The following is a 26,008-nucleotide window of genomic DNA, read 5'->3' as shown; positions in this document are numbered from 1 at the left end:
CCAAAACCAGGCTGGGACCCCAAATCTATGGGGGAATCCCAAATCTCTTGGGGGATCTGGGGAAGGGACCCCAAATCTATGGGAGGTGGGGGATCTGAGGGGTGACCCCAAACCTGGGGGAGCGGGATCCCAATTCTATGGGGTGACCCCAAATCTATGGGAGGATACCCCAGGTGTAGGGGTGTCACTGGGGGACCCCAAATCTATGGGGGGGAATCTCGGAGGGACCCCAAATCTGTGGGAGGGACACCCCAAGTGTGGGGGGGGTCGTTGGGGGACCCCACACCTGGGAGGCTCAGGTGAGTCTCTGCTTTCTCTAGAGGGAGCCTGGGAGGGTCTCAAATTCTTCCCCTCCCAATTGCTGAGGTGTCCCCAGGTGTATCTCACCTGTCCCTCACCTGTCCCAGGTGTTTATCTGCGGCCCCTCCCCGCACTGGGTGCTGCTGACGGGCCGGGGGGCGCTGCGGCTGCACCCCATGGGCATCGACGGCCCCGTGGAGTCCTTCGCGCCCTTCCACAACGTCAACTGCCCCAAGGGCTTCCTCTACTTCAACCGACAGGTCAGTGCACCTGGGCACACCTGGGGGCACCTGAGAACACCTGAAGGTCTCTGACCCATTTTGGGGCAATTTTGGGATTCTTTGGGGGTAATTTTGGGCTGCTTTGGGGTCAGGGAGAGCTGAGGATCAGTGTCCTTCCTGCACACCTGTCCTAGGACACACCTGAGCCATTTCTGGGGAAAATTTGGGGTTTTTTTGGGAACAGCTGAGGCTCAGGGGTTTTTGGAGATAGTGGAACCATTTTTGGGGTGAGTTTGGGGTCAGGGGGACACACCTGAGACATTTTTGGGGTGATTTTGGGGTAATTTTGGGCTGGTTTAGGGTGAGCTGAAGCTCAAGGGGTTTTGGAGGTGCCAGACCCATTTTTGGGGGTAATTTTGGGATATTTTGTGGTCATTTGGGACTGTTTTGGTTCATTTTGGAGTCAGGGGGAGCTGAGGATCAGTGAGTGTCCTTCCTGCACACCTGTGCTATGACACAACTGAGCCATTTTGGGGTAATTTTGGGATATTTTGTAGCAAGGTTGGGGGTTTTGGGAGAAACTGAGGCTCAGGGTTTTTTGGGGGTCCCTGACCCATTTTTGGGCATAATTTTGGGATATTTTGGGGTGTTTTAGGGTGAGCTGAGGCTCAGGGGTTTTGAAGGTGCCAGACCCATTCTTTTGGGATCATTTCAGGGCCATTTTGGGGTGATTTTGGGGTGTTTTGGGCCCAGGGGGAGCTGAGGATCAGCGTGCTGCCGGCGTACCTGTCGTATGACGCCCCCTGGCCGGTGAGGAAGATCCCCCTGCGCTGCACCGCCCACTACGTGGCCTATCACGTGGAGTCCAAGGTGGGCGGGGCCGGGGACACACCTGGGCACACCTGGGCACACTGAGAGTACACCTGGGACATGCCTAGAGCACACCTGGGCACACCTGGAACACACTTGGGCATGCCTGAGATGTGCCCAGAGCGCAGCAATGGACACACCTGGGTACACCCAGAACACACCTGGCCACACCTGAGCATACCTGGGACACACCTGGGCACACTCAGAGCACACCTGGGACACAACTGGGCACACCTGAGCATACCTGGGACACACCTGGGCACACTCAAAGCACACCTGGGACACACCTGGGCACAGCCAGAGCACACCTGGGCCTACCCAGAACACACCTGGGACACACCCAGAACTCACCTGGTGTCTGCACTCACAGGTGCCTGGGAGAGGTTATGGGTGATGTTGGAGGGTCCCCAGGGGGTCCTGGGGGGGGGTCCCAGGGAATTCTGGGGGGTCCCAGGGGATCCCAGAAGGTGCTGGGGGGTTCCAGGTGGTGTTGGGGGCATCTTGGGGGGGTTTCAGGGGATTTGGGGGAGTCCTGGGGGGGTGTCAGGGGATTTTGGGGCGTCCCAGGGGGGTCTCTGAGGTGTGCCCCCCTCCAGGTGTATGCAGTCGCCACAAGCTCCCCCCACCCCTGCACGAGGATCCCGAGAATGACGGGGGAGGAGAAGGAGTTCGAGAGCATCGAGAGAGGTGGAACACACCTGGGACACCTGGGGATGGTTTGGGGACACACCTGGGACATCTGGGACGCTTGGGGACATCTGGAAGAGCTTGGGAACACCTGACAGCCCCAGCCCTCCCTGTGTCACCAGGAACCCCAGATGTCCCCCCCGCAAATCCCAGTGTCCCTCCAAATCCCAGTGTCCCCATTTCTGGTGTCCTCAGGTCCCCGTGTCCCCCCCTAAGCACTGTCCCTGCTGTATCCCCCAGACGAGCGCTACGTGCCCCCCCAGCAGGAGGCGTTCAGCATCCAGCTCATCTCCCCCGTCAGCTGGGAGGCCATCCCCAACACCAGGTGAGGCCCTCAACATCCCTGGGCACCCCAAAATGTCCATGGGAGCCCCAAAATCCCACTGGGAACCCCGAATTCCCACCCATCCCAAACCCCTCAGTGTGAGCCCCCAGGTGAGCTGGGAGCCCATTCCCAACACCAGGTGAGACCCCAAAACCCCACTGGGGACCCCAGAAACCCATCAGGGACCCCAAAAACCCCAAATCCCCAGGGTGACCCCTGATATTCCAGCTCAGCTGGGAGCCCATCCCCAACACCAGGTGAGACCCCAAACACCACTGGGGACCCCAAAATCCCACTGGAAACCCCAAAAATCTTGTCAGGGACCCCCATAAATCCCATTGGGAACCTCAAATCTCAGTCCTCAGCCCCACCTGGGCTCACCTGGGATGGCACTGGATGGATCAGAACTCATCACCTGCATGGACTTTGTGTCCTTGGGGTGTCAACTGAGCACCCTGGGGTGCCCCCTGACCCCACCTGAGCTCACCCGTGCCCACCTGTCTTCACCTGAGCTCAGCTGTCCCCAGGATCACCCTGGAGGAGTGGGAGCACGTCACCTGTATGGGGTGACATGACCCTGGGGTGCCGCCTGAGCTCACCTGTCCTCACCTGTGCCCACCTGTCCTCACCTGTGCTCACCTGTTCCCAGGATCACTCTGGAGGAGTGGGAGCACGTCACCTTTATAAAGTGACATGTGCCAAGGGCATTACCTGAGCCCCCTGGGGTGCCCCCTGAGCCCACCTTGACCCCACTCTGGTCTCACCTGAGCTCACCTGTGCAGGATCGCCCTGTAGGAGTGGGCACACGTCACCTGTATGGGATAATGTGTCCCTGGGGTGTCCCCTGAGCCCACTCTAACCCCACCTGTGCTCACGTGTCCCCAGGATCGCCCTGGAGGAGTGGGAGCACGTCACCTGTATGAAGACGGTGTCGCTGCGCTCCGAGGAGACAGTGTCGGGCCTCAAGGGCTACGTGGCCGTGGGCACCTGCCTGATGCAGGGGGAGGAGGTCACCTGTCGGGGCAGGGTACGGCACACCTGGGGGCACCTGGGGGTCACACCTGCCTGATGCAGGGGGAGGAGGTCACCTGTCAGGGCAGGGTATGGCCCACCTAGGGGCACCAGGACACACCTGGGCTCTCCATGACTCACCTGACAATGTCCCAGGACTCACTTGGGCTCACCTGTGCCCTCCCTGGCTCACCTGGGCTCTCCAGGAAACACCTGGGGGGTGCCATGGCTCACCTGTGAATGTCCCAGGACTCACCTGGGAATGTTGCATGCCTCACCTGGGCTCACCTGTGCCCTCTGCTGCGTCACCTGTGCAGATCCTGATCCTGGACGTGATCGAGGTGGTTCCGGAGCCGGGGCAGCCGCTCACCAAGAACAAGTTCAAGGTTCTCTACGAGAAGGAGCAGAAGGGCCCCGTGACAGCCCTGTGCCACTGCCACGGCTACCTGGTGTCTGCCATCGGCCAAAAGGTACACCTGGGCACACCTGGGTACATCCCTGACACACCTGGGATACACCTGGGTACACCTGAAATACACCTGGGTACATCCCTGACACACCTGGGATACACCTGGGGGACACCCATGGTGACCTCGAGGTGTCACTGTCCCCTCAGCTCTTCCTGAAGGAGCCTCAAGGACAACGAGCCAACCTTGGTGGCCACTCAATGTCACTTGGGTTGGTGACCTGAGGTGACATCAGGGAGGTGTCAAAGGTCACCACAATGACCTTGAGGTGTCCCTGTCCCCTGCACAGATCTTCCTGTGGAACCTGAGGGACATGGGCTGACCTTAGTGCTCAATGTCATTTGGGTTTGGGTTGGGGCTGGTGACCAGAGGTGACACCAAGGAGGTGCCAAGGGCCACCAGAAGGTCCAGGACCTCCACAGTGACATTGAGGTGTCCCTGTCCCCTGCACAGATCTTCCTGTGGAGCCTGAAGGACAACGAGCTGACGGGCATGGCCTTCATCGACACGCAGCTCTACATCCACCAGATGATCAGCGTCAAGAGCTTCATCCTGGCCGCCGACCTCATGAAGAGCATCTCGCTGCTGCGCTACCAGGAGGAGAGCAAGACCCTGTCCCTCGTCAGCCGGGTGAGCTACAGGGACACCAAATCCTCCCTGGGGACACCAAACTCCCCATGGGGCCACCAAAGTCCTTTGGGGACAACAAACTTTCCCTAGGGCCACCAGAGTTTCCATGGGGCCACCAAATCCTCACCGGGGCCACCCAGGTCTCCATGGGTTCACCAAACCCCTATGGGGCTACCAAACTAGTCTTGGGGTCACCAAACTCCCCATGGGGCCACCAAAACCCCCATAGGGCCACCAAACCCTCCCAGGGGCCACCAAACCTGCCCAGGGGTCACCAAAGTCCTGTGGGGACACCAAACCTGTCCTGGAGTCACCAAACTTCCCACAGGGCCACCAGTCTCCTGTGGGGCTACCCAAGTCCTGTGGGACCACCAAATCAGCCCTGGGGTCACCAAACCTGCCCTGGGGCCGCCAAACCTCCCACAGGGTCACCAAACTCTCCATGGAGCCACCAAAGTCCTGTGGGGCCACCAAACTGGCCTTGGGGCCACCAAACTCTCCATGGGGCCACCAAACTGGCCTCGGGGCCACCAAATTCTCCATGGGGCCACCAGACCTGCCCTGGGGTCACTAAATTCCCCATGTGGCCACCAAACTCCCCACAGGGCCACCAAACTGGTCCTAGGGCCACCAAATCCTCCCTGGGGCCACCAGACTCTCCATGGCGTAACCAAACTGGCCTTGGGCCACCAGACCTGCTCTTGGGCCACCAAACCATCCATAGGGCCACCAAACCTTCCCCAGGGTCACCAAACCCCCCATGAGGCCACTGCTAGCCTAGATGGGGACACCCATGGGGAAAGGGGCACCACCGGGGGGGCTGGGTGGAAGCTTGGGGGTCTCAGAGAGTGCCCAGGAGGCCTGAGAACACATCTCAAGGGACACCTGAGGGTCTTGGGTGACACCTGAGGGCCCTGGGAGACATTTTTTTGGGGACACCCGAAGGTTTTGGGTAACACCTGAGGGTCTTGGGGGACATTTTCTGGGACACTTGAGGGTCTTAGGGTACATCCAAGAGTTGGAGGACACCTGAGGGACACTCAGGACTCTTGGAGCTCTCAGGGGACACTCTGAGGTCTCCAGAGACCTGGGGGTAACTCGGGGACCACTTGAGGGGTCTCAGGGCCTACTCGGGGGTCTCAGGGGGTGCCACCCTCGCCACGGTGACGGTGACAGGGGTGGTGTCCCCGGCAGGACGCGAAGCCGCTGGAGGTCTATAGCGTGGACTTCATGGTGGACGGCAGCCAGCTGGGATTCCTGGGTAGGGACAGGGCCTGGCGCAGGGCAGGGCGGGTTTGGTGAAGGTTGGGATGGGTTTGGTTGATGTTTGTTGGGTTTCGTTGGGTTTGGTCAAGGGTTGGGTTTCATTTGGTTTGGATGGGTTGTGTTGGGTTTGATTGATGATAGATGGGTTTGGTTGAGTTTGGTTGGGTTTTGGGTGGTTTGGTTTAGTTGGATTTACTTGGCTTTGGTTGAGGTTGGGTTGATGTTTGTTGCGTTTTGTTTGGGTGTTTTTGGTTGGGTTTGGTTAGGTTTCTTTTGCTTTGGATGAATTTCTTTGGGTTTGGTTGAGTTCGGGTGGGGCTGGGCTGAGTTTAGTTGGGTTTGGGTTGAGTTTGGGTTTAGTTCCATTTGGTTGATGTTTGTTTGATTTCGTTGAGTTTAGTTAGGTTTGGTTGATCATAGTTGGATTTGATTGAGTTTGGGTTGGGTTGGGTTTGGCTGAATTTGGTTCAAAATCGTTGAGTTTGGGTGGGTTTGATTTGGCTTCATTTGGTTTGGTTGACTGTAGTTGAGTTTGGTTGGATTTGGTTGAATTTAGTTTGGCTTACTTGGGTTTGGTTGGGTTTAGTTGAGTTTGGTTGATTGTAGTTGGGTTTGGTTGAAATTCGTTGGGTTTGGGTGGTTTTTGTTGGGTTTGGTTGAGTTTGGTTCAAAAACAGTGAGTTTGGTTGGGTTTGGTTGGGTTTCATTGCGTTTGGTTGATCGTAGTTGAGTTTGGTTGAGTTTAGTTGAGTTTGGTTGAGTTTAGTTGAGTTTGGTTGAGTTTGAGTTGGGTTTGGTTGAGTTTGAGTTGGGTTTAGTTTGGTTTGGTTGAGTTTGGGTTTAGCTGCATTTGGTTGACCATAGTAGGAGTTGGTTAAGTTTAATTGGGTTTGGTTGAGTTTGGGTGGGTTTGGTTGAGTTTTAATTTGATTTGGTTGACCATAGTTGGGTTTTGTTGAGTTTGGGTTGGGTTTGGTTGAGTTTGAGTTGGGTTTGGTTGAGTTTGGTTGGGTTTGAGTTTAATGGGGTTTGGTTGACTGTAGTTGGGTTTGGTTGGGTTGAGTTTAGTTGGGGCTTTAGGTGGTTTTGGCCGAATTCAGTTTCATTTGGTTTGGGTTTGGTTGATTACAGTTGGGTTTGGTTGGTTTCATTGCATTTAGTTTGGTTTGGTTGAGTTTGGGTTGGATTTGGGTAAATTTGGTTTAAATTTTGGGTGAATTTGTGTACATTTGGTTAAATTCAGTTCAAATTTCACTGACTCCCCTCCCACCTCCTCAGTGTCCGACCGCGACCGGAACCTGCTGGTCTACATGTACCTGCCTGAAGGTGAGCGGGGCGGGGCCGGCTGCCCCCAGGTGAGCTCAGGTGAGCCCAGGTGACCTGTGAGCATGTCTCCCCAGCCAAGGAGTCCTTTGGGGGGCTGCGGCTGCTGCGCCGTGCCGATTTCCACGTGGGCGCCCACGTCAACACCTTCTGGAGGACACCGTGCCGGGGCCACGCCGAGGGGCCCAACCGCCGCTCCAGCACCTGGGAGAACAAACACATTACCTGGTTTGGTGAGTGACACACCTGGGCACTCCTGGGGACACCTGGGACACTCCTGGGAGAACAAGCACATCACTTGGTTTCGGTGAGAAGCACACCTGGGCTGGGATTTGGGGTTCTGGGATTTGGTGTTTCAGGATTTGGGGTTCTGGGATTTGAGATTTGGGGTTCAGGGATTCAGGATTTGGGGATTTGGGGTTCCAAGGTTTGGAGTTCAGGGTGGTGCTGGGATTTGGGATGCCAGAATTCCTGGTGGAATTAAGGGTTCTAGGAGTTGGGGTGGAATTTGGGGTTCTTGCATTCAAGCTGGGAATTTGGGGTGCCAGGATTTGCAATGCCGGGATTCCAGGTGGGATTTGGGATTCTGGGATTTGGGGTTTGTGGGATTTGGGGTTTTGGGATTTGGGGGTGGAATTTGAGATTCTGGGGTTCAGGATTTTGAGTTCCAGGGTTCAGGAATTTGGGATTTGGGATTTTGGGGTTTGGAGTTCCAAGATTCGGGGTTCCAGGATTTGGGATGGAGTTCGGGATTTTGGGATTTGGGGTTCCAGGCTTCGGGATTTGGGATTTTGGGATTGTGGGGTTCAGGGTTCTGGGATTTGTGGTAGAATTCAGGATTTTGGGATTTGGGATTCCAGGAGTCGGGGTGCCGGGATTTGGGGCCGAATTCGGGTTTTTGGGATTTGAGGTTCCAGGATTTGGGATTTGGGTTGGCATTCGGGATTTGGGATTCGGGGCAAAATTTGGAATTTTGGCATTTGGGGATTTGGGATTTGGGGCAGAATTTGGAATTTTGGTATTTTGGGCTTTGGGGGTTTTGGGGTGCCCTGACCCCTGTGTGCCCCACAGCAACACTGGACGGGGGCCTGGGGCTGCTGCTGCCCATGCAGGAGAAAACCTACAGGAGACTGTTAATGCTCCAGAACGCGCTTAGCTCCGCCCTGCCGCACCTGGCTGGGCTCAACCCCAGGGCATTCAGGTAATGACACACCTGGGCACACCTGGACACACCTGGGCACACCTGTCACCTTCCCTACACCCAGGGCATTCAGATGAAACACCTGTGCACACCTGCCATACATGGCGGGTGTCAATTCCCAGATGTTAAGGTCCCATCACCTGTCCCAACATTTTCCCACACCTGTCTCTCACCTGTCCCCATTTTCTGTCCCACTTGTTTCACCTGTCCCACACCTCTTACCTGTCTCACGTGTCCCAGCTGTGTGGCACACCTGTTGCACACCTTTCATCTGTCTCTCACCCATTCTGTCCCTCACCTGCCTCACTTGTCCCTTACCTGTCTCATCTGTCCCACTTGTTCCTGATCCATCCTCCATCTGTCCTCCACCTGTCTCTCCTCCATCCCTCACCTGTCCCACCTGTCTCACCTGTGCAGGTTGCTGCAGTCGGAGCGGCGGCTGCTGCAGAACGCCGTACGGAACGTGCTGGACGGGGAACTGCTGGGCAGGTTCCTTTACCTGAGCGCCATGGAGAGGGGAGAGCTGGCCAAGAAAATTGGCACCACACCTGAGATCGTGAGTCTGGGACAGGTGTGGGGCTGGGAGGGGTCAGGTGTGGGGCTGGACAGGTGTGGGGCTGGACAGGTGAGGCCCAGCACAGGTGAGGCTCAGGCCAGGTGAGTTTTGGCCCAGGTGACCTCTGACCTTTCCCTCTCCCCACAGATCCTGGACGACCTCCTGGAGATTGACCGAGTCACCGCCCACTTCTGAGGGCCCCAAAAACCCCCAAAATCCCAAAAAAATCCCCCAAAAATCCCCCAAAAATAAAAAAATAAATTAAAAAAAAAAAAAAAATCAAATAAATTCCCCAAAAACCTAACAAAATCCTAAAAAACCCTAAAAAACCAAAACAAACTACCAAAAAAATTCTCAAAAAATCCCTAAAAGAACACAAAACCTCCCCCAAAAAAGAAATCAAAAAAAACCCATAAAATATTCCACAAAATACCCCAAAAATCCCTAAAAAAGCAAAAAAAGTCCACAATGTCCCCCCCAAAAAAATCTCAAAAAATTGCTCCCCAGAATACCCCAAAAACCCAAAAAAAAAAAAAACCCAAAAAAATCCCTAAAAAACCCAAATTTTTTTTTTTAAATATATATACAAAAGCCAAAAAAATCCCCAAAAAGTAAAAAAAAAAAAATCCCACAATGTCCAAATCCACAAAAATCTCAAAAACCCAAAAAAAAATCCCCCAAAACTCCCCAAAACCCCTGTTTGTAATAAACCACAATTTTCAGCTGCATTTTTTTGGTTTTATTTGGGGGGATTTTGGGGATCACAGTGGTTCAGTGTACGAAAAATCCAAAAGAAAATTCAAAAAAAGTCCCAAAAACCCCCCCAAATCCCCGTTTGTAATAAACAAGGACTCCTGACTCCATTTTTTGGGGTTTTATTTGGGGGATTTTGGGGCTCACAGTGGCTCGGGGGTGTTCACAGTGAATTTCAAGGATTTTTGGGAGGCCCTTTGGTGATTCAGGGTTTTTTTGGTATTTTCCAGGTGGTTTTTGGGGGTTTTTTTAGGTGAATTTTCAAAGTCCTCAGCTGGTCCTGCATATTTTGGGGGCGTTTCCAGCTGTTTTTTGGTATTTTCCAGATGTTTTCCTCTGGTTTTTTTTGGTGTCTCTTTCAGTGCATTTGGGGAATTTCAGGTGAATTTTTCAGCCGGTCCTGGATTTTTTTCTGTGTGTGTTTCCAGATGTTTTTTAGGGTTTTTTTGGGATATTTTTGTGTGTTTTCACTTCTTTTCAGGTAGATTGTCTGATGTTTTCAGCTGCTCTTGGAAATTTTGGGCTATTTTCCAGATGTTTCCAGCTGGTTTTTGGGTGGTTTTTGGTGTTTTCAGCCTCTTTGCTATTTTTTGGGTGGGTTTGGCTATTTCCGGGCCTTTTTTTGTCATTTTTCAGATGTTTTTTTGACCTTTTCAGCCTGTCCTTAATCTTTTTTTTTTTGAGCATTTCCAGATGTTTCCAGCTGCGATTCTGGATTTTTTTTTTTTTTTAAATTATGTTTCTGTGGTGTTTTTGGAGTAATTTCAGGGTGTTTTTTTCAGGTGGTTTTGTGTTTCTGGCCGATTTCTGGGGACGTTTTGGGTGCTTTCAGTTATTTTCCAGATGTTTCCAGGTGATTTTTCCTATTTCCAGCTGTTTTTCAGGCATTTCCCCAGATGTTCTCAGCTGATTTTCTTGTTTCCAGCCAATTTCTGGGTGGGGTTTTTTTTGCCTATTTTGGGGTGTTCCAGGCCAGTTTTTGGGCTATTTTTGGATGGATTTGGATGGTTTTGGTTCTTTTTCAGACTTTTTAGGTAATTTTCCTGTTTCCAACTGAATTTTGGGCATTTTTGGGTGTTCCTAGCTGTTCTTTGGCGTATTTTGAAGGTGTTTTACCTGAATTTGGGTGTTTTGGGGGTGGTTTTGGCTGAATTTTGGGTATTTTGGGGTGGTTTTGGCCAGTTTTGGGGATATTCTTGGTTGATTTTGGCTGACTTTGGGATATTATGGGATGATTTTAGCCAAATTTGGGGTATTTTGGGGTGTTCCCAGCTGGTTTTGGGGGTATTTGGGGGGTGGTTTTAACTGAATTTTGGGTATTTTTTCGGTGTTCCCAGTCAGTTTTGGGGGATATTTTTGGTTGGTTTTGGCTGATTTTGGGGATATTTTGGGGTGATTTTATCCAACTTTTGAGTATTTTTGGGTGGCTTTAACCGAATTTTGGGTTGTTTTGGGGCTTTCCTGGCTGATTTTTGGGGTATTTTCAGGTGGTTTTGGCTGAATTTTGGGTATTTTGGGGGTGGCTTTAGCCAATTTTTGGGTATTTTTTTGTATTTTGGGCTAGTTTTTAGGGCAATTTTGGCTGGTTTTAGCCGAATTTTGGGTATTTTGGGGTGTTCCCGGCTGAATTTTGGGTATTTTGGGTGTTCCCGGCTGATTTTTGGGTATTTCTGGATGTTTTGGGCAGGTTTCGGGGGGTGTGGCGCCCCCCTCAGGCGCGCAGCAGCTGCTGCAGGTGCTCCCCGAGCGGCAGCGCCCTCCAGCGGCCGAGCAGCCGCAGCGCCGCCGCCGCCAACCGGAACCGGAGCCACTCCAACCTGGGGGAGGGGACAGGTGAGCTCACCTTGGAGGGGGGGGCATAGACACACCTGAGCCCCTCCCCCACAGCTGAAACCTTCACCTGGAGCCCTCCCTCCCTCCCTCACCTGAGCCCCGCACCTGAGCCCTTCCCCCATTGGAGCCCCTCAGCCGAGGCCCCTCCCCCTCCCTCACACACCTGAGCCCCTCCCCCACACCTGAGCCCGTCTCCCGTGCCCCTCCCCCTCACCTGAGGGCCAGCTCGAACTTGAGGCTCTCCCAGCCCAGGTGCAGCCGCTGCCTCAGGGACCCCCCGGGACCCCCCCGCAGGCGGCTCCAGCTGCGCACGGCGCTGCGGGGGAGGGGTGCACACCTGAGCTCACCTGGGAACACCTGAGTGCCCCCACAGGGATCATCTGGGTGCCCCCAAACACTCTCAGGATACCCAGGGGTCACCCAGGTGCCCCAACACCCCCTCCCCCATCCTTTCAAAGCTCACCTGGGCAGCCCCAACCCCCCCACCAGGATACCGAGAGCTCACCTGAGCTCACCTGTCACACACCTGTCACAACCTAACACCTGGCAGACACACTCCTGGCACACCTGGGCTCACCTGGGTGCTCCAACAACCCCCCCCCCCATGCTCTCAGGGGTCACCTGTGCTCACTTGAGCTCACCTGAGCACATCTGTTACACATCTCTCACACCTGACACAATCTCCTGGGACACACCTGGGACACACATACTCACAGACACAGCTGAGGTCTCACCTGCAGGCCATGCTGCCGTACCTGTCCGCAGGTGCTCCCAGGGTGTGGTGCACGCTGTGGACACACCTGTGACCCCCACACACACCTGGGACCCTCACACACACACCTGTGACCCCCACACACACACCTGTGACCCCCACACACACACCTGTGACCCCCACACACACACCTGGGACCCTCACACACACACCTGTGACCCACACACACACCTGGGACCCCCCCACACACACCTGTGACCCCCACACACACACCTGTGACCCCCACACACACACCTGGGACCCCCCCACACACACCTGGGACCCTCACACACACACCTGGGACCCTCACACACATCTGGGACGCACCTGTGACACACTCACAGACACTCCCACTCCCCGTGACAGACGCTCACCTGCGGGCCATGATGCCGTACCTGTCCGCAGGTGCGCCCAGGGCGTGGTGCACGCTGCGGACCGTGTTGATGTTGCGGAACACCAGCAGCATGGGGCGGGGCAGCGCCCGCAGCACCTGCAGGATGTGGGGGAACCTGTGCACCGCCATGCTCTGCATGTAGCCCCTCTCCTCGCCGCTCAGGTGACCCTCGGGCACGCCCAGGTGAGCTCCTGGCGTCCCCACCTGGGCCAGGTGAGCTCCATGAGGGCCCAGCAGCCTAGAGTCACGGCCCCCGAGGGGGCGCTGCAGCAGCATCTCCGAGAACAGATAATAGTCTGAGAGGTGGGAGATCAAGGACAGGTGACATCCAGGTAACCCCAGGTAGCTCCCAGGTAACCTCATGCACCTCCAGCTACCTCTCAGGTAACCCCCAGAACTCTGAGGTGTCCCCCAGGTGACACCCCGGGGGTGCTGCAGCAGCATCTCCGAGAACAGGTAGTAGTCCGGGGGGGAGATGGAGGACAGGTGACATCCAGGTAACCCCAGGTCCCTCCTCTCTCACCGTGCACCCCCAAGTTCTGCCATCCTGTCCCTCACCCCATTTTCGGGGTCTCATTTCTGGTTTTGGGGTCCCCAAGGCACACTCAATTCTGCCGCCATGTCCATCAGGGTTTTGTGGTCCCTCTCCCCATTTTTGGGGTCCCATTCCTGTTTTTAGGGACCCTCTTGCTCACCGTGCACCCCGAGTTCCCGTGCCCTGTCCTTCAGGGTTTTGGGGTCCCATTTTTGGAGTCCCCATTTTGGGCTCCTCTCCCCCATTTTTGGGGTCCCTGACCCCGTTCTTGGGGTCCCCAATGCCATTTTTGGGGTCTCATCTCACCGTGCACCCCAAGTTTGGCCGCCCTGTCCCTCAGGGTTTTGGGGTCCCAAACCCCATTTCTGGGCTCCCAATTTCTGTCACTCCCCCCATTTTTGGGGTCCCTATTCCCGTTTTTGGGGTCCCATTCCTGTTTTTGGGGTCCCTCTGCTCACCGTGCACCCCAAGTTCCTGTGCCCTATCCTTCAGGATTTTGGGGTCCCATTTTTGGGGTCCCATTTTGGGGTCCCCGATGCCATTTCTGGGGTCTCCCTGGCTCACCGTGCACCCCGAGTTCGGCCGCCCTGTCCCTCATCCCGTCGCGGTCCCGCAGCACGATCGCCCTCCAGAGCCCGCACAGCGACACCCGGTCCCTGCACGGGGGGCACGGGGGGGTTTGGGGACCCCCACCCACATTTGGGGACCCCCCTCGGAATTTGGGGACCCCCCCCCAGTTTCGGGATTTCGCACCCAAATTTTGGATCTCTCTCCCCAGATTCTGGGATTTCTCCCCCCACATTCAGGATTTCTCTTTCTGGATTTGGCATCCCCCCCCCAGATTTGGGGTTCCACCCCCCCCCCCCCCCCCCAGTTTTGGGATTTCCCAGAGGAAATTTTGGGGACCCTCCTCAGATTTGGGATTCCACCCCAGATTTGGGATTTTCCCCCCTGCCCCCAGATTTTGGGGTTAGGCTGGGCAGTTTTGACGTTCCCCACTGGTTTTGGAGTTCCCCAGGGGTTTTGGGGTCCCCCCAGTTTTGGGGACCCCCCCTCGGATTCGGGATTCCCTCACAGTTTTGGGGTCGCCTTCCTGCCCCCAGTTTTGGGGTCCCACCCCCAGTTTTGGGGTTCTCCCGGGGAGTTTTGGGATTCCTCCGGATTTTTGGATTCCCAGCCCCAGTTTTGGGATTTTTCCCCCCAAATTTTGGGATTTCCCTGGGGTTTTTGGGGTCCCCAGGGGTGTTTTGGGACCCCCCCCTGTATTTGGGATCCCCTTCCAGATTTGGGATTTCCCCTCCAATATTTTGGGATATTTCCCCAGGGTTTTTTGAGTCCCCCAGATATTTGGGGCCTCCCTATAGGATTTGGGTTCCCCCCGGCTGTTTTGAGGTGCCCGGGGTGTTTTGGGGTGCCCTCACCTCTCGCTCAGGGTCTCGTACAGGCCATGGTCCAGCAGCACCAGCTGCGCCTTCCCGTCGGGGCTTCTCCCGGGGAGTTTTGGGGTTCTCCCGGGGAGTTTTGGGATTCCTCCGGATTTTTGGATTCCCAGCCCCAGTTTTGGGATTTTTCCCCCCAAATTTTGGGATTTCCCTGGGGTTTTTGGGGTCCCCAGGGGTGTTTTGGGACCCCCCCCTGTATTTGGGATCCCCTTCCAGATTTGGGATTTCCCCTCCAATATTTTGGGATATTTCCCCAGGGTTTTTTGAGTCCCCCAGATATTTGGGGCCTCCCTATAGGATTTGGGTTCCCCCCGGCTGTTTTGAGGTGCCCGGGGTGTTTTGGGGTGCCCTCACCTCTCGCTCAGGGTCTCGTACAGGCCATGGTCCAGCAGCACCAGCTGCGCCTTCCCGTCGGGGCCCCTCCGCACCAGCACTGCCCAAAAACGGCATTTGGGGGATCCCCCCGGGATTTTGGGGGAACTCCCCGGGTTTCTGGGGGACCCTCCGGTTTTGGGGGACCCCTCTCCTTTTTTGGGGGACCCTTCCCTCTCACTTTTTGGGGCCCTCCTCCAGGAGTTTTCCTCCATTCCCTTTGGGGACCTCCCTCTTTCTTAGGGTTCCCCCTTTTTGGGGACCCACTTTTTTTTTGGGAACTCCATTTTTGGGGCAAATCCTTTTTTGGGGACTCCTTTTTTTTTGAGACCCCTTTTTTTTGGGACTCCCTTTGGGGACCTCCCTTTTTTGGGACTCCATTTTTTGGGGACCCCTCTTTTGGAGACCCCCTTTTTTTTTTTTTAAGACCCCCTTTTTGGGTGACCCCCCTTTTATTTGGGATTTCCTCTTTTGGGGACTCCTTTTTGTTAGGGACTCATTTTTTGGGGACTCATTTTTCGGGGAGTCCCAGTTTTTTGGGGACCCCCCCCCCCAGGTTTTGGGGTTTCCCCTCTCCCAGTTTTGGGTTTTTCCCTCTTGGTTTTGGGATTTGCCCCTCTCTAGTTTTGGGGTCCCCTCCCAGTTTTGGGGTTCCCTCCCATATTTTGGGATCCCCCTCCCCAGTTTTGGGGTTTTCTCTCTTGGTTTTGGGATTTTCCCACCCCGGTTTTGGGGTCCCCTCCAAGTTTTGGGATTTCCCCACCCCGGTTTTGGGGTCCCCTCCAAGTTTTGGGATTTCACTCCCCAGTTTTGGGATCCTCTCCTGGCTTTTTCCTTCCTGGTTTTGGGATTTTTCCCGATTTTGGGGTTTTCCCTCCCCAGGTTTTGGGGTCTCCTCCGCAGTTTTGGGATTTCCCACCCCAGTTTTGGGGTCCCCTCCCAGTTTTGGGGTCCCCCGTCCCTGGTTTTGGGGTCCCCCGTTACCGTTCCCAGGGTGCGGATCCGCGTGGATGAACCCAGTGTAGAAAATCTGCTCGGCGAACACCTGGATCAGCTTCTCGGCAGTCTGGGGGGCACAGGGGGGTCAGGGACCCCAAAAATCCTCCTGGGACCCCAAAAAATCCCCTAAACCCCCCTGGATCAGCAGTGGGGCCACAGGGGCAATTAGGGACTCCAAAACACCCCCAAAATACCACAAAAGCGGCTCCAACCCTTCCTAGATTGCCCCAAATCCCCTCAGGACCCTCAAATCCCTCCAGGGACCCCCCCAAAAAAAAAACTTCAGGACCCCCCCAAATCCTCAGGGACACACAAACCCCCTCACCCCCACCCCGAGACCCCCCAAAAGTGTCACCTCAGCCCTGGGTCCCCTCAGGGTTTTGTCCTCAAAGGCCAGGGGTGAACTGGAACCCCCCCAAAATATCCTGGGGACACCCCAAAATCCCTCAGGACCCCCCCAGACTCCCCCAAATTCCCCAGGACCCCTCAGCTCCCAAATCCCCTTGGACATTGTCCCCAAGGAGGGACAGGGACATTTGGGACCCCCCTGGGGACACCCAGGACCCCTTTGGGGACACCCCAGGGACCCCCAGGACCCCCCAAATCCCTCAGGACCCCCCGCACTGACGTCTCTGAGCCCCAGGCCCAGCTCCCGGATCCCCTCGACGTTGGTGATCTTGCAGCCGTCACAGAAATCGGCCGTCAGCACCCGCTGGGGACACCAGAGACAGGGAAGGGACACCAGGGGACAGCAGAGGACACCAGGGGACACAGGAACAGGGAAAAAGCAGGGGACAGAGGGACAGGGACACAGGGACAGGGGACAGGGACAAGGACAGAGACAGAGAGACAGGGACACGGATGTGGACACGCGGGGACAGTGAGGGGACAGGGACAGCGAGGGGACAGGGACAGGAGACAGGGATGGGACAGGGAGGGGACACAGGCACAGGGACAGAGAAGGGAAGGGACACAGGGACAGGAGGACAGGGATGGGGAGGGGATAGGGACAGAGAGACAGAGGGACAGGGAGGGGACAGGGGGACACAAGGACAGAGATGGGATGGGGACCACAAGGGGACAGTGACGGGACACAGGGATGGGGACACAGAGACAGGGAATAGGGGACAGGGACAGATGGACACAGGGACAGAGACAGAGATGCGACAGGGACAGGAAGGGGTCAAGGACACAGGGAAAGGGAGGGGACAGGGACAGAGGGATGGGGACAGGAAGGGGACAGAGGGACAGGGGACACAGGGACAGGGAGGGAACAGGGATGGGGACACAGGGACAGGGATGGGATAAGGACAGGGACAGAGAGACACAGGGATGGGGACAAAGGGACAAGGAGGGGGCAGGGAGAGGACAGAGGGACAGGGGACAGGGGACAGGGATGGGACAAGGACAGAAGGACAGAGGAACAGGGAGGGGACACAGACAGAGGGACAGAGAGGGGACAGGGATGGGGAAATGGGGCACAGGGAGGGGACAGGGGACACAGAGACACAGTGTCACTTTGGGGGACACCTGGTATCCCCAGCTGTCCCCAGGTGTGTCCCCAGGTGTCCCCAGGTGTGTCCCAGGTGTGTCCCCAGCTGTCCCCAGGTGTGTCCCAGGTGTGTCCCAGCTGTCCCAGCTGTCCCCACATGTCACCAGGTGTGTCTCACCTTGCTGCAGTGTCCCCATTGCACCCTGGGCACTGTCAGCCCCTGCAGGTGTCCCCAGCTGTGTTCCAGGTGTGTCCCCAGGTGTGTCCCAGGTGTGTCCCAGGTGTGTCTCACCTTGCTGCAGTGTCCCCAGTGCACCCTGGGCACTGTCACCCCTCTCAGGTGTCCCAGGTCCCGCCCGCAGCGCTCCGAGTTCCGTGCCTCATTCTCGAAATCCAACTCCAGAGCCAGAGTCCCCTTCAGCTCCTGGGACAGGTGACACAGGTGAGACAGGTGAGAGTGACAGAGTCCCCTTCAGCTCTTGGGACAGGTGGGATAGGTGAGACAGGTGAGGATGGGTGAGAGTGACAACATCCCCTTCAGCTCCCGGGACAGGTGAGACACAAGAGAGACAGCTGTGACAGGTAAAAGACAAGTGAGACAGGTGAGGGACAGGGGACACAGGTGACAATTGACAGGTGACACTGAGGGACAGAGCTGTTCCCAGGTGTATCCCAGGTGTGACCAGGTGTGTCCCTCACCTGCAGCACCCAGCCCAGGGCAAAGTTGGGGTGCATGAACTCCATGGGACAATGGGGAACACAGGGACAATGGGGACAGGGGATGACAAGGATGTCCCCAGGTGTATCCCAGGTGTGCCCCTCACCTGCAGCACCCAGCCCAGGGCGAAGTCGGGGTGCATGAACTCCACCAGGCGCAGCAGCAGCTCCAGGGTCCTCATGTCGCCCTCGAAGCGATCCCGCAGGTCCAGGTACTGCACCTGGGCGGGGCAGGGTCACCCGGGTGGGGCCTGGCGGCGCCCTCACCTGTCCCCCAGGTGCGTCCCCGCCCCCAGGGTCACACCTTGACGGCCACGGGGGTCCCGTCGGGGAGGGTGGCGCGGTGCACCTGGGCCAGGCTGGCGGCGGCCACCGGCTCATAGTCGAAGTCGCGGAACATTCCAGAAGGCGTGGTCTGGAAATCCTCCAGGAACAGCTCGTCCACCTGGACAGGGGAGGGACAGGGGAGGGGACAGGTGAGGAACACTGGGGACAGGTGAGGGACATTGGAGACCCCCTTCCACCCCCACCATGGGGACCTCAGTGTCCCCAAGCCCAAGGACCCTCAGGTGGCACATTGTCCCCATGTAACCCCTTGTGTCCCCAGTGTCTTCAATGTCCCCGATGTCCACATTGTCCCTCAATGTCCCCATTGTCCGCAATCCCCCCATGTCCCCACTGTTCCCAACGTCCCCACTGTCCACAAGATCCCAAATATCCCCAGCGTCCCCAGCGTCCCAATATCCCCCCATTATCACCAACGTCCTAAAGGTCCCCGTGACCCCTTTGTCACCTCCTGGTGTCCCCGTGGGCTGGCGCTGTCCTCCAGGGGCCGCAGTGTCATTGTCACCTCGGGTGGCAGCAGGTGGTCGAAGGCGCAGAGCCCCTGGCCCAGCTTGACATAGAGCCCGCCATTGGAGAGCGCCCCCTGCAGGAGCCGCTGCCCCGCGCGCCGGTGACACTGCGACATGGCCGACAGGTACCCCGGGCTGTGCTGGGGACAGGGGTGGCACACACAGGTGTCACACGGCCCACAGGTACCCCGGGCCGTGCTGGGGACAGGGGTGACACACACAGGTGTCACACGGCCCACAGGTACCCCGGGCCGTGCTGGGGACAGGGGTGACACACACAGGTGTCACACGGCCCACAGGTACCCCGGGCTGTGCTGGGGACAGGGGTGACACACACAGGTGTGACACAGGAATCACACAGGGGTCACTCGGGGTCGCTCAGGGGTCAAGGAATGTCCCCAAATCCCCCCAGATCACCCCAAAATCTCAGATTCCCCCCAAATCTCCCTCAAAATCCCCCAAATTTCCCCCACAAAGCCTTTTTGGGACCCCCCCCAAATCCCCCTCAGCTCCTCCTCAAATTCCCTGAGACCCCCGAAATTCCCTCCAATGCCTCACAAATCTCTCTGGAACCCCCAAAATCCTCCTGGAAAGCCCCAAATCCCCCAAATCTCCACCAAAAGCCCTCAAAAGTCCCCAGATCTCTCTGAAACCTCCCAAATCCCCCCTGAAGTCCCTGAACCCTTCTGAGATTCCCAAATTTTCTCCAAATCCCTCTTAAATTCCCCCAAATTTGCCCCAAAAATCCCCAAATACCCCTGGGAACCCCAAATCCCCTCAGGACCCCCCTAGTCTTCTCCAAAAGCCCCCAAATCACTCTGGGACCCCCCAAATCTCCCCCAAACCCCCCAGATCTCCTGTAAAAGCCCTAAAATCTTCTCCAGGACGCCTCGAATCCTCTCCAAAGGTCCCTAAACTCTTCTGGAACCCCCAAAATCTCCCCCCAGTGTCCCCAAATCTTTCTGGAACTCCCCAAATCCCCTCCAAATTCCCCTGGGACCCCCCAAATCCCCCCCAAAGACCCCAAATTCCCCCCAATCCTCTCCAAAAGCCCCCTAATCCCCCCAGGACCCCTCAAAATCCCCCCCCCAAATTCCCCAAACCCTTCTGGAAACTCCCCAGACCTCCCCCAAATCTCTCCCAAAAGCCCTGAACCCCCCGGGACCCCCCCAGATCCTCCTCAAAATCACCCCTGTTCCCCTAGGACCCCCCAAAATCTCCCCCCGAGGTGCCCTCACCTCATCGAGGCCCCGCAGCTCCACGTTGGTGGTCCACCAATAATCCAGAGAGATGTGGAGCCCCACAGACACTGACCTGGGGGGCACGGGGGGGTCACGGGACCCCAAAAACTACCCGGGGACCCCCAAAACCACCCTAGACCCACAGACACCGACCTGGGGGGCACGGGGGGTCACGGGACCCCAAAAACCACCCCAGACTCACCAGAGACCCCTAAAAGGGACCAGAGATCCACCAGAGACCCCCAAAATGGACCCCAGACCCCCTAAATCCCACTGGAACCCCCCAAAATCCCCCAGGACCCCCAAAATTCTGTCTGGGTCTCCCCAGACCCCCCTAGGACGCCCCCCAAATTCCACCTGGGACCCACAAAACACCCCCCAGGACCCTCAAAACTCCCCCAGACCCCCCCAAATTCCCCCTCAGACTCCCTAAAGCCCACCAGGGACCCCCAGGACCCCCCTAAAACACCTAAGGACCCCCCAAATATTGTCTATGTCCCCCCCAGGCTCCCCCAAACCCCCCCAGGACCTCCAAATTCCCACTGGGACCCCCTTTAACTCCGCCAAATCCCCCCAAGACCCCCCCCAAATTCCCCTGGGACCCCCCCAAATCCCACTAGGACCCCTAAATCCCTCTCCAGGACCCCCCAAATTCCCCCCAAACCCCCTCAGGACCCCCCAAATCCCCTGACCTGCAGAACCTGGCCACACCCTCCAGCAGGAGCCGCACCCGGCGCCGCTGTGGGGGTTCGGCCACCAGGTACCCCAGGGACAGGGACCCGCCCAGGGCCACGCCCAGGGCCACGCCCAGGGTCACCAACCGCCGCCGGGGCCTGGGGACAAAGGTCAGGGGTCACCCTAAGGGACAGCCCCAGGGCACACACAGTGACCTCAGGGGGACAGGTCAGTGGTCAGGGGTCACTTATCAGTGACACCCCCAGTGTCACCAACTTGCAGGGGGGCCTGGGGGCAAAGGTCAGGGGTCAAAGGTTAGAGGTCAAGGGTCTCACTCGGGTACTGACAGCGACCTGTGGGAGGTCAGGGGTCAGAAACACCCCCCGGGCACAGAGAGTGACCTGCAAGGACAGGGACAGGTCAGGGGTCAAGGCCCAGCTGTGGGTCAAGGTCCCTCTGTGGGTCAGAGGTCAAGGACAGCTGTGGGTCAGGGGTCAGTATCCAGTTACAGGCCAGTGGCCAGGAGTCAAGGGTTGGGGTCAGGGACCTCTGTGGGTCACAGTCAGAGGTCAGGGGTCAGCTGTGGGTTTGGTTTGGGGTCAGGGACCCCCAGGGGCTCCTCTCCCCCAGGGAGCCCCCCCAACATCACCTTCCCCCCCCAAAGCCCCTCAGGGACCTCCAAATATGGGTTGGGGGTCCCAAACCCCCCACCAAGGACCCCTAATGTGGGTCAGGGGTTGCAGGACCCCCCCAAAAGCCCCCAGAAACCCCCCAAAGCCTCTCATTGACCCCATAAATTTGGGTCAGGAGTCCTGAACTCCCCCAACCCCCCTCAGTTTGGGTCAGTGTTCCAGGACCCCCCAAAGCCCCTCAAGCCCCCCCAAATTTGGGTCAGGGGTCCTGAACCCCACCCAAAGCCCCTCAGGGACATCCAAAAGCCCCCCAAAGTCCCCCCAAGTTTGGGTCGGGTGTCGCGGGGCCCCCCCCTCACCTGGGGGTCTCTCCGGGGCCGCTCCGGGGCCGCCGATGGGGGAGGGGCAGCAGCCGCACCTGGGGGGGAGAGGGGGAGGGGTCAGGGGGGTCACCCCAAATTTCAACGGGAGGGGGAAAGGCTGGGGGGGGGGGACAGGTGACATTGGGGAGGTCAGGTGAAACTGGGGAGGGGTCTCGGGGGGTTCAGGTGACATTTGGGGAGGGACAGGTGACGTTTGGGTGTCCCGAGGGGGGGGTCGGTGACACTTGGGGGGGGTCCCAGGAGGGTTCAGGTGACACTACGGGGGGGGTCCCGGGAGGATGGTGACAATGAGGGGGGGTCCCGGGGGGGGTCAGTGACACCAGGGGGGTCCCAGTGTCACCCCGGGAGGGGGCGGAGCGCCCTGAGGGGATCCTGGGGGTGACACTGGGGGGTCCCACGGGGGGGGGGGGGGGGTCGGTGACACCGGGGGGGGGGGTCCCGGGAGGGGGGAGGAGTCGGTGACATTGTGGGGGGTCCCGGCGTCACTCGGGGGGGCGGGGCTCCCTGAGGGGATCCCGGGGCGGGGGGGGGGGGGGGTCCCGGCGGAAGTTCCGGGAAGTTGCGGGGGGGGTGGGGAGATCCCTGTGGGGGGGAGGGGATCCCTGAGGGGGGGTGACCCCGGCGGGGGGGGGGTTCCCGGGGCCAGGGGGTGTCCCCGGGGAGTGGGGAGGGGTCCCGGCGCCGGCCCCCCCTCACCGCCCTCCGCAGCCCCATCGCCGCCGCCGCCGCCGCCGCGAGCCCGCACACGCCCCCCGCGCGCCCTCATTGGCTCAGCCCCCCACCGCGGGCTCGCCTCTCATTGGACAGCCCCGCCTCCAGCGCGCCGCCCCGCGCGCTGATTGGTCGGAGCGCGGCGCGAGCGGGAATGGGCAGAGGGGGCGTGGCTGAGGGGGCGGATGGGGCGGGGTTAATAGGAAGGGGCGTGGCCGGGGTTTCTGAGGGCTCCCGGGACATCCCGGGACGGCCACGCCCCCCCGGGGAAGTCCCGCCCCTTTCCAAGATGGCGGCGGTGGGTGAGAACGGGCCGGGGGTCCCGGGACCCTTCCCCTCCCCCACCCGCGGTCACGCCCCCGGAAGTGCGGGGGGAGGGGCAGCGGGGGCAGGGCTCTCCCCTCCCCCACCCCGCGGCGTCATTTCGGCTCCGCCCCCAACGGGTCTGGCCGGGGAGGGGGAGGGGAGAGGCGGGAACCTGCCCCGCCCCCACCCCTAAAATCTGCCCCACCCCTCATCTGTCCCCACCTGTGTCCCCAAAAAACCCCGACCCCCTCACCTGCCCCGCACCCAGCCCCAACTCTGTCCCCTCACCTGTGTCCCTTCCCCCCAAAAACACCCCAACCTCACACTTGCCCCGCCCCCAGCCCACACCTGTCCTACGCTCCCTGACCTCACCTGTCCTACCCCAAAACTCTCCCACCCCTCACCTGTCCCTCACCTGTCCCCCCTCTCTCTGACCGCACCTGTCCCACCCTGAAACTGCTCCACCCCACACCTGTCCTGGCCACACCCCCAACCACATCTGTTCCCTTACCTGTCCTCGCCTCACCTGCCCCACCCTAACACAGCTCCACTTCATCCTCAGCCCCACACCTCTCCCCACACCTGTTCTCCCCTGTCTCTCACCTGTCCCCCCCACCTGCCTCCTCTGACCTCACCTGCCCCACCTCAAAACTGCCCCCACCCCAAAACAGCCCCACACCTGTCCCACACCTCACCTGTCCCACCTCTCACCTGTCCCGCCCCTCACTTGTCCCCTCAACTGCCCCACTCCAAAATGAGACCCACAGCTCACCTGTCCCACACCTGTCCCCCCTCACCTTCCCCACCCCAAAACAGCCACACCCCACCCCTCACCTGTCCCACCCCAAAATAGCCCCACCCCTCACCTGTCCACTCACCTGTCCCTGTCACTCACCTGTCCCTCACCTGCCTCACCTGTGCCCCGCCCTGATCCCGCCCCTCTCCCCCAGCTCCGCCCCCCAGCACCCCCTGCAGGGAGGGGCCCCGGGCCCAGATGAGGCCCCAGGTGAAGGTGAAGGCTCAGGTGAGGATGAAGGCCCAGATGAGGCCTCAGGTGAGGCGGGGGGAGGGGCCTCACCTGGCCCAGCTGCCCCCCGAGATCGTCCTGAGGATCTTCCAGGCCGCCGTGGAAGGGGAGGGGGCTGTGCCCTTCCTGTGCAGGTGAGACACACCTGGGGACACACCTGGGGACACCTGGGGACACACCTGGGGACACACCTGGGGACACCTGGGGACACACCTGGGGATACCTGGGGACATCTGGGCAGAAGCTGAGGGAGTTCCCCCTGGGAACTCTTGGGGGACACCTGGGGATACCTGGGGGGTGTCACTGCCCCTCACCTGTCCCACCTGTGTCCCACCTGTCCCAGGGTGTCCCGCGTGTGCCGCCTGTGGCGTGACCTGGCCGCCGACCCCCGGCTGTGGCTGCGAGTGCACCTGAGGGGACGCTTGGGGTCACACCTGAGCGGCCGCCGCCCCCCCGAACAGGTGCTGAGCCCCCTGCTCTCATTGGCCGAGACCAGGTGAGGCCTGAGCCCCTCCCACAGGTGTGCAGAGACCTGCCCAGCTCACCTGTGCTCATCTGTGATCACCTGTCTTGAGCTCTCACCTGTCTCACCTGTCATCTGTGCTCACCTGCCCAGCTCACCTCTCTCACCTGTCCTCGCCTGTCCTCACCTGTCCCACCTCTCTCACCTGTCTCACCTGTCCCACCTCTCTCACCTGTCTCACCTGTCCCACCTCTCTCACATGTCCCTCACCTGTCCCTCACCTGTCCTCACCTGTCCCACCTCTCTCACCTGTCCCCAGGTTCTCACTCCTCCAGGAGTTTGTGCTCTGTGATTGGAGCAGCCGTGTGGGGCCCCTGCTGCAGGTAAGACACACCTGGACACACCTGGGCACACCTGGGAACACACCTGTGGACACCTGGGACACACCTGGGGACACCTGGGACACACCTGTGGACACCTGGGCACGCCTGGCGCAGGTGACACACCTGTACCTCCCCCACAGGCCCTGAGCAAGTTCTGCCCCCACCTGCAACACCTGGAGCTGCGGCGCTGCCAGGTGAGACCTGAGGGGACACCTGGGCAGGTTTGGGTACACCTGGGGGGCGTCTGGGGACACCTGGGTGGGGGGGGGTTGGGGACATCTGGGCAGGTTTGGGGTCACCTGTTGGGTTTTGGGGTCCTCAGGTGGAGCCGGCGGCGCTCGGGGGGTTCCTGGCGGCCCCTCCCCCCCTGCAGCACCTGCACCTCACCTGTCCCCACCTGAGACCCGTGCTGCCTGCCCTGGCCGTGAGTGAGGGCACAAAGCCCAAAAAACAACCAAAACACGCCCAAAAATACCCCAAACCACCCCAAAGCAGACAAAATTCCCCCAAAAATTCACCCCAAAATTCACCCCAAAATTCACCCCAAAATTCAAACCAAAATTCACCCAAAACACACAAAATTCACCCAAAATTCACCCGAAATTCACCCCCAACTTTCAAAATTCACCCAAAATTCACCCGAAATTCACCGCAAAACTCCCAAAACACCCAGAAATACCCCAAATTCACCCCGAAACCCCCAAATCCCCTGAAACCACCCCAAAACACCCCAAAACTACTCATAAATCCCCTGAAAGTACCTTAAAAACTCCAAATCCACCCCAAAACACCCGAAACTGCCCCAAATTAATTCCAAAATCACCCCAAAAATGCACTAAAAACACCCCTAACCCCCAAATCCATCCCAAAAAAACCCCAAAACACCCCAAAACCACCTCTAAATTCACCCCCGAAAAATCCAAAACCACCCCAAATTCACCAAAAACTCCTCAAAATACCAAATGCACCCTAAACCCACCCCAAAACACCCCAAAATTCACCCCAAAACCCCAAAATTCACACCAAAACACACAAAAACACCCAAAATTCACCCCAAGTACACCCCCAAAAAACCCAGAAACACCCCCAAAAAACCCTGAAAACACCAAAATTTCACCCCAAAAACCCAAAACACGTCAAAAATTCACCCCACAAACCCAAAAAAAAAACCCCCAAAGCCCAAAGGCA

At 58.2% G+C, this 26,008-nt stretch overlaps 2 protein-coding genes and 1 long non-coding RNA gene across 5 annotated transcripts in view; 2 read left to right on the top strand and 1 right to left on the bottom strand.

Annotated features, from left to right (window-relative positions):
* The window catches only part of CPSF1 (cleavage and polyadenylation specific factor 1), a 28,310-nt gene extending 19,165 nt beyond the window's left edge, over positions 1-9,145 (top strand). For all 3 annotated transcript variants that reach the window (XM_083871475.1, XM_083871474.1, XM_083871476.1), the window contains 13 exons: positions 408-560; positions 1,275-1,391; positions 1,988-2,078; positions 2,319-2,403; positions 3,289-3,430; positions 3,732-3,884; positions 4,335-4,511; positions 5,706-5,772; positions 7,056-7,103; positions 7,178-7,333; positions 8,172-8,301; positions 8,719-8,857; positions 9,005-9,145. In XM_083871475.1, coding sequence (XP_083727601.1) covers positions 408-560; positions 1,275-1,391; positions 1,988-2,078; positions 2,319-2,403; positions 3,289-3,430; positions 3,732-3,884; positions 4,335-4,511; positions 5,706-5,772; positions 7,056-7,103; positions 7,178-7,333; positions 8,172-8,301; positions 8,719-8,857; positions 9,005-9,052 — 1,506 coding nt within the window. In that variant the 3' untranslated portion in view covers positions 9,053-9,145. The remainder of the gene's footprint in view (positions 1-407; positions 561-1,274; positions 1,392-1,987; positions 2,079-2,318; positions 2,404-3,288; positions 3,431-3,731; positions 3,885-4,334; positions 4,512-5,705; positions 5,773-7,055; positions 7,104-7,177; positions 7,334-8,171; positions 8,302-8,718; positions 8,858-9,004) is intronic.
* Positions 9,146-10,880: 1,735 nt separating this feature from the next.
* ADCK5 (aarF domain containing kinase 5) lies at positions 10,881-22,644 on the bottom strand (the record flags this gene model as incomplete). Its single annotated transcript, XM_083861767.1, has 15 exons — positions 10,881-11,427; positions 11,658-11,759; positions 12,569-12,884; positions 13,688-13,779; positions 14,920-14,998; positions 15,922-16,003; positions 16,565-16,648; positions 17,721-17,852; positions 18,253-18,366; positions 18,450-18,590; positions 18,939-19,139; positions 20,238-20,313; positions 20,933-21,073; positions 21,907-21,965; positions 22,627-22,644. 15 exons carry the CDS (start codon positions 22,642-22,644, stop codon positions 11,322-11,324), a joined length of 1,743 nt encoding a protein of 580 aa, XP_083717893.1. The 3' UTR covers positions 10,881-11,321.
* A 1,718-nt stretch (positions 22,645-24,362) lies between these two features.
* On the top strand, positions 24,363-25,015 carry LOC310914629. Its single transcript, XR_014591057.1, has 3 exons — positions 24,363-24,470; positions 24,757-24,820; positions 24,961-25,015. It is a non-coding gene; the product is annotated as an uncharacterized lncRNA (long non-coding RNA).
* Positions 25,016-26,008: the final 993 nt, after the last annotated feature.

Source organism: Zosterops lateralis, assembly GCF_965231275.1.
Source record: "Zosterops lateralis genome assembly, chromosome: 1".
Classification (NCBI taxonomy): Eukaryota; Metazoa; Chordata; class Aves; order Passeriformes; family Zosteropidae; genus Zosterops; species Zosterops lateralis.
Note: the sequence above shows the minus strand (reverse complement) of the source record. Positions and strands in the feature narration are given on the sequence as shown.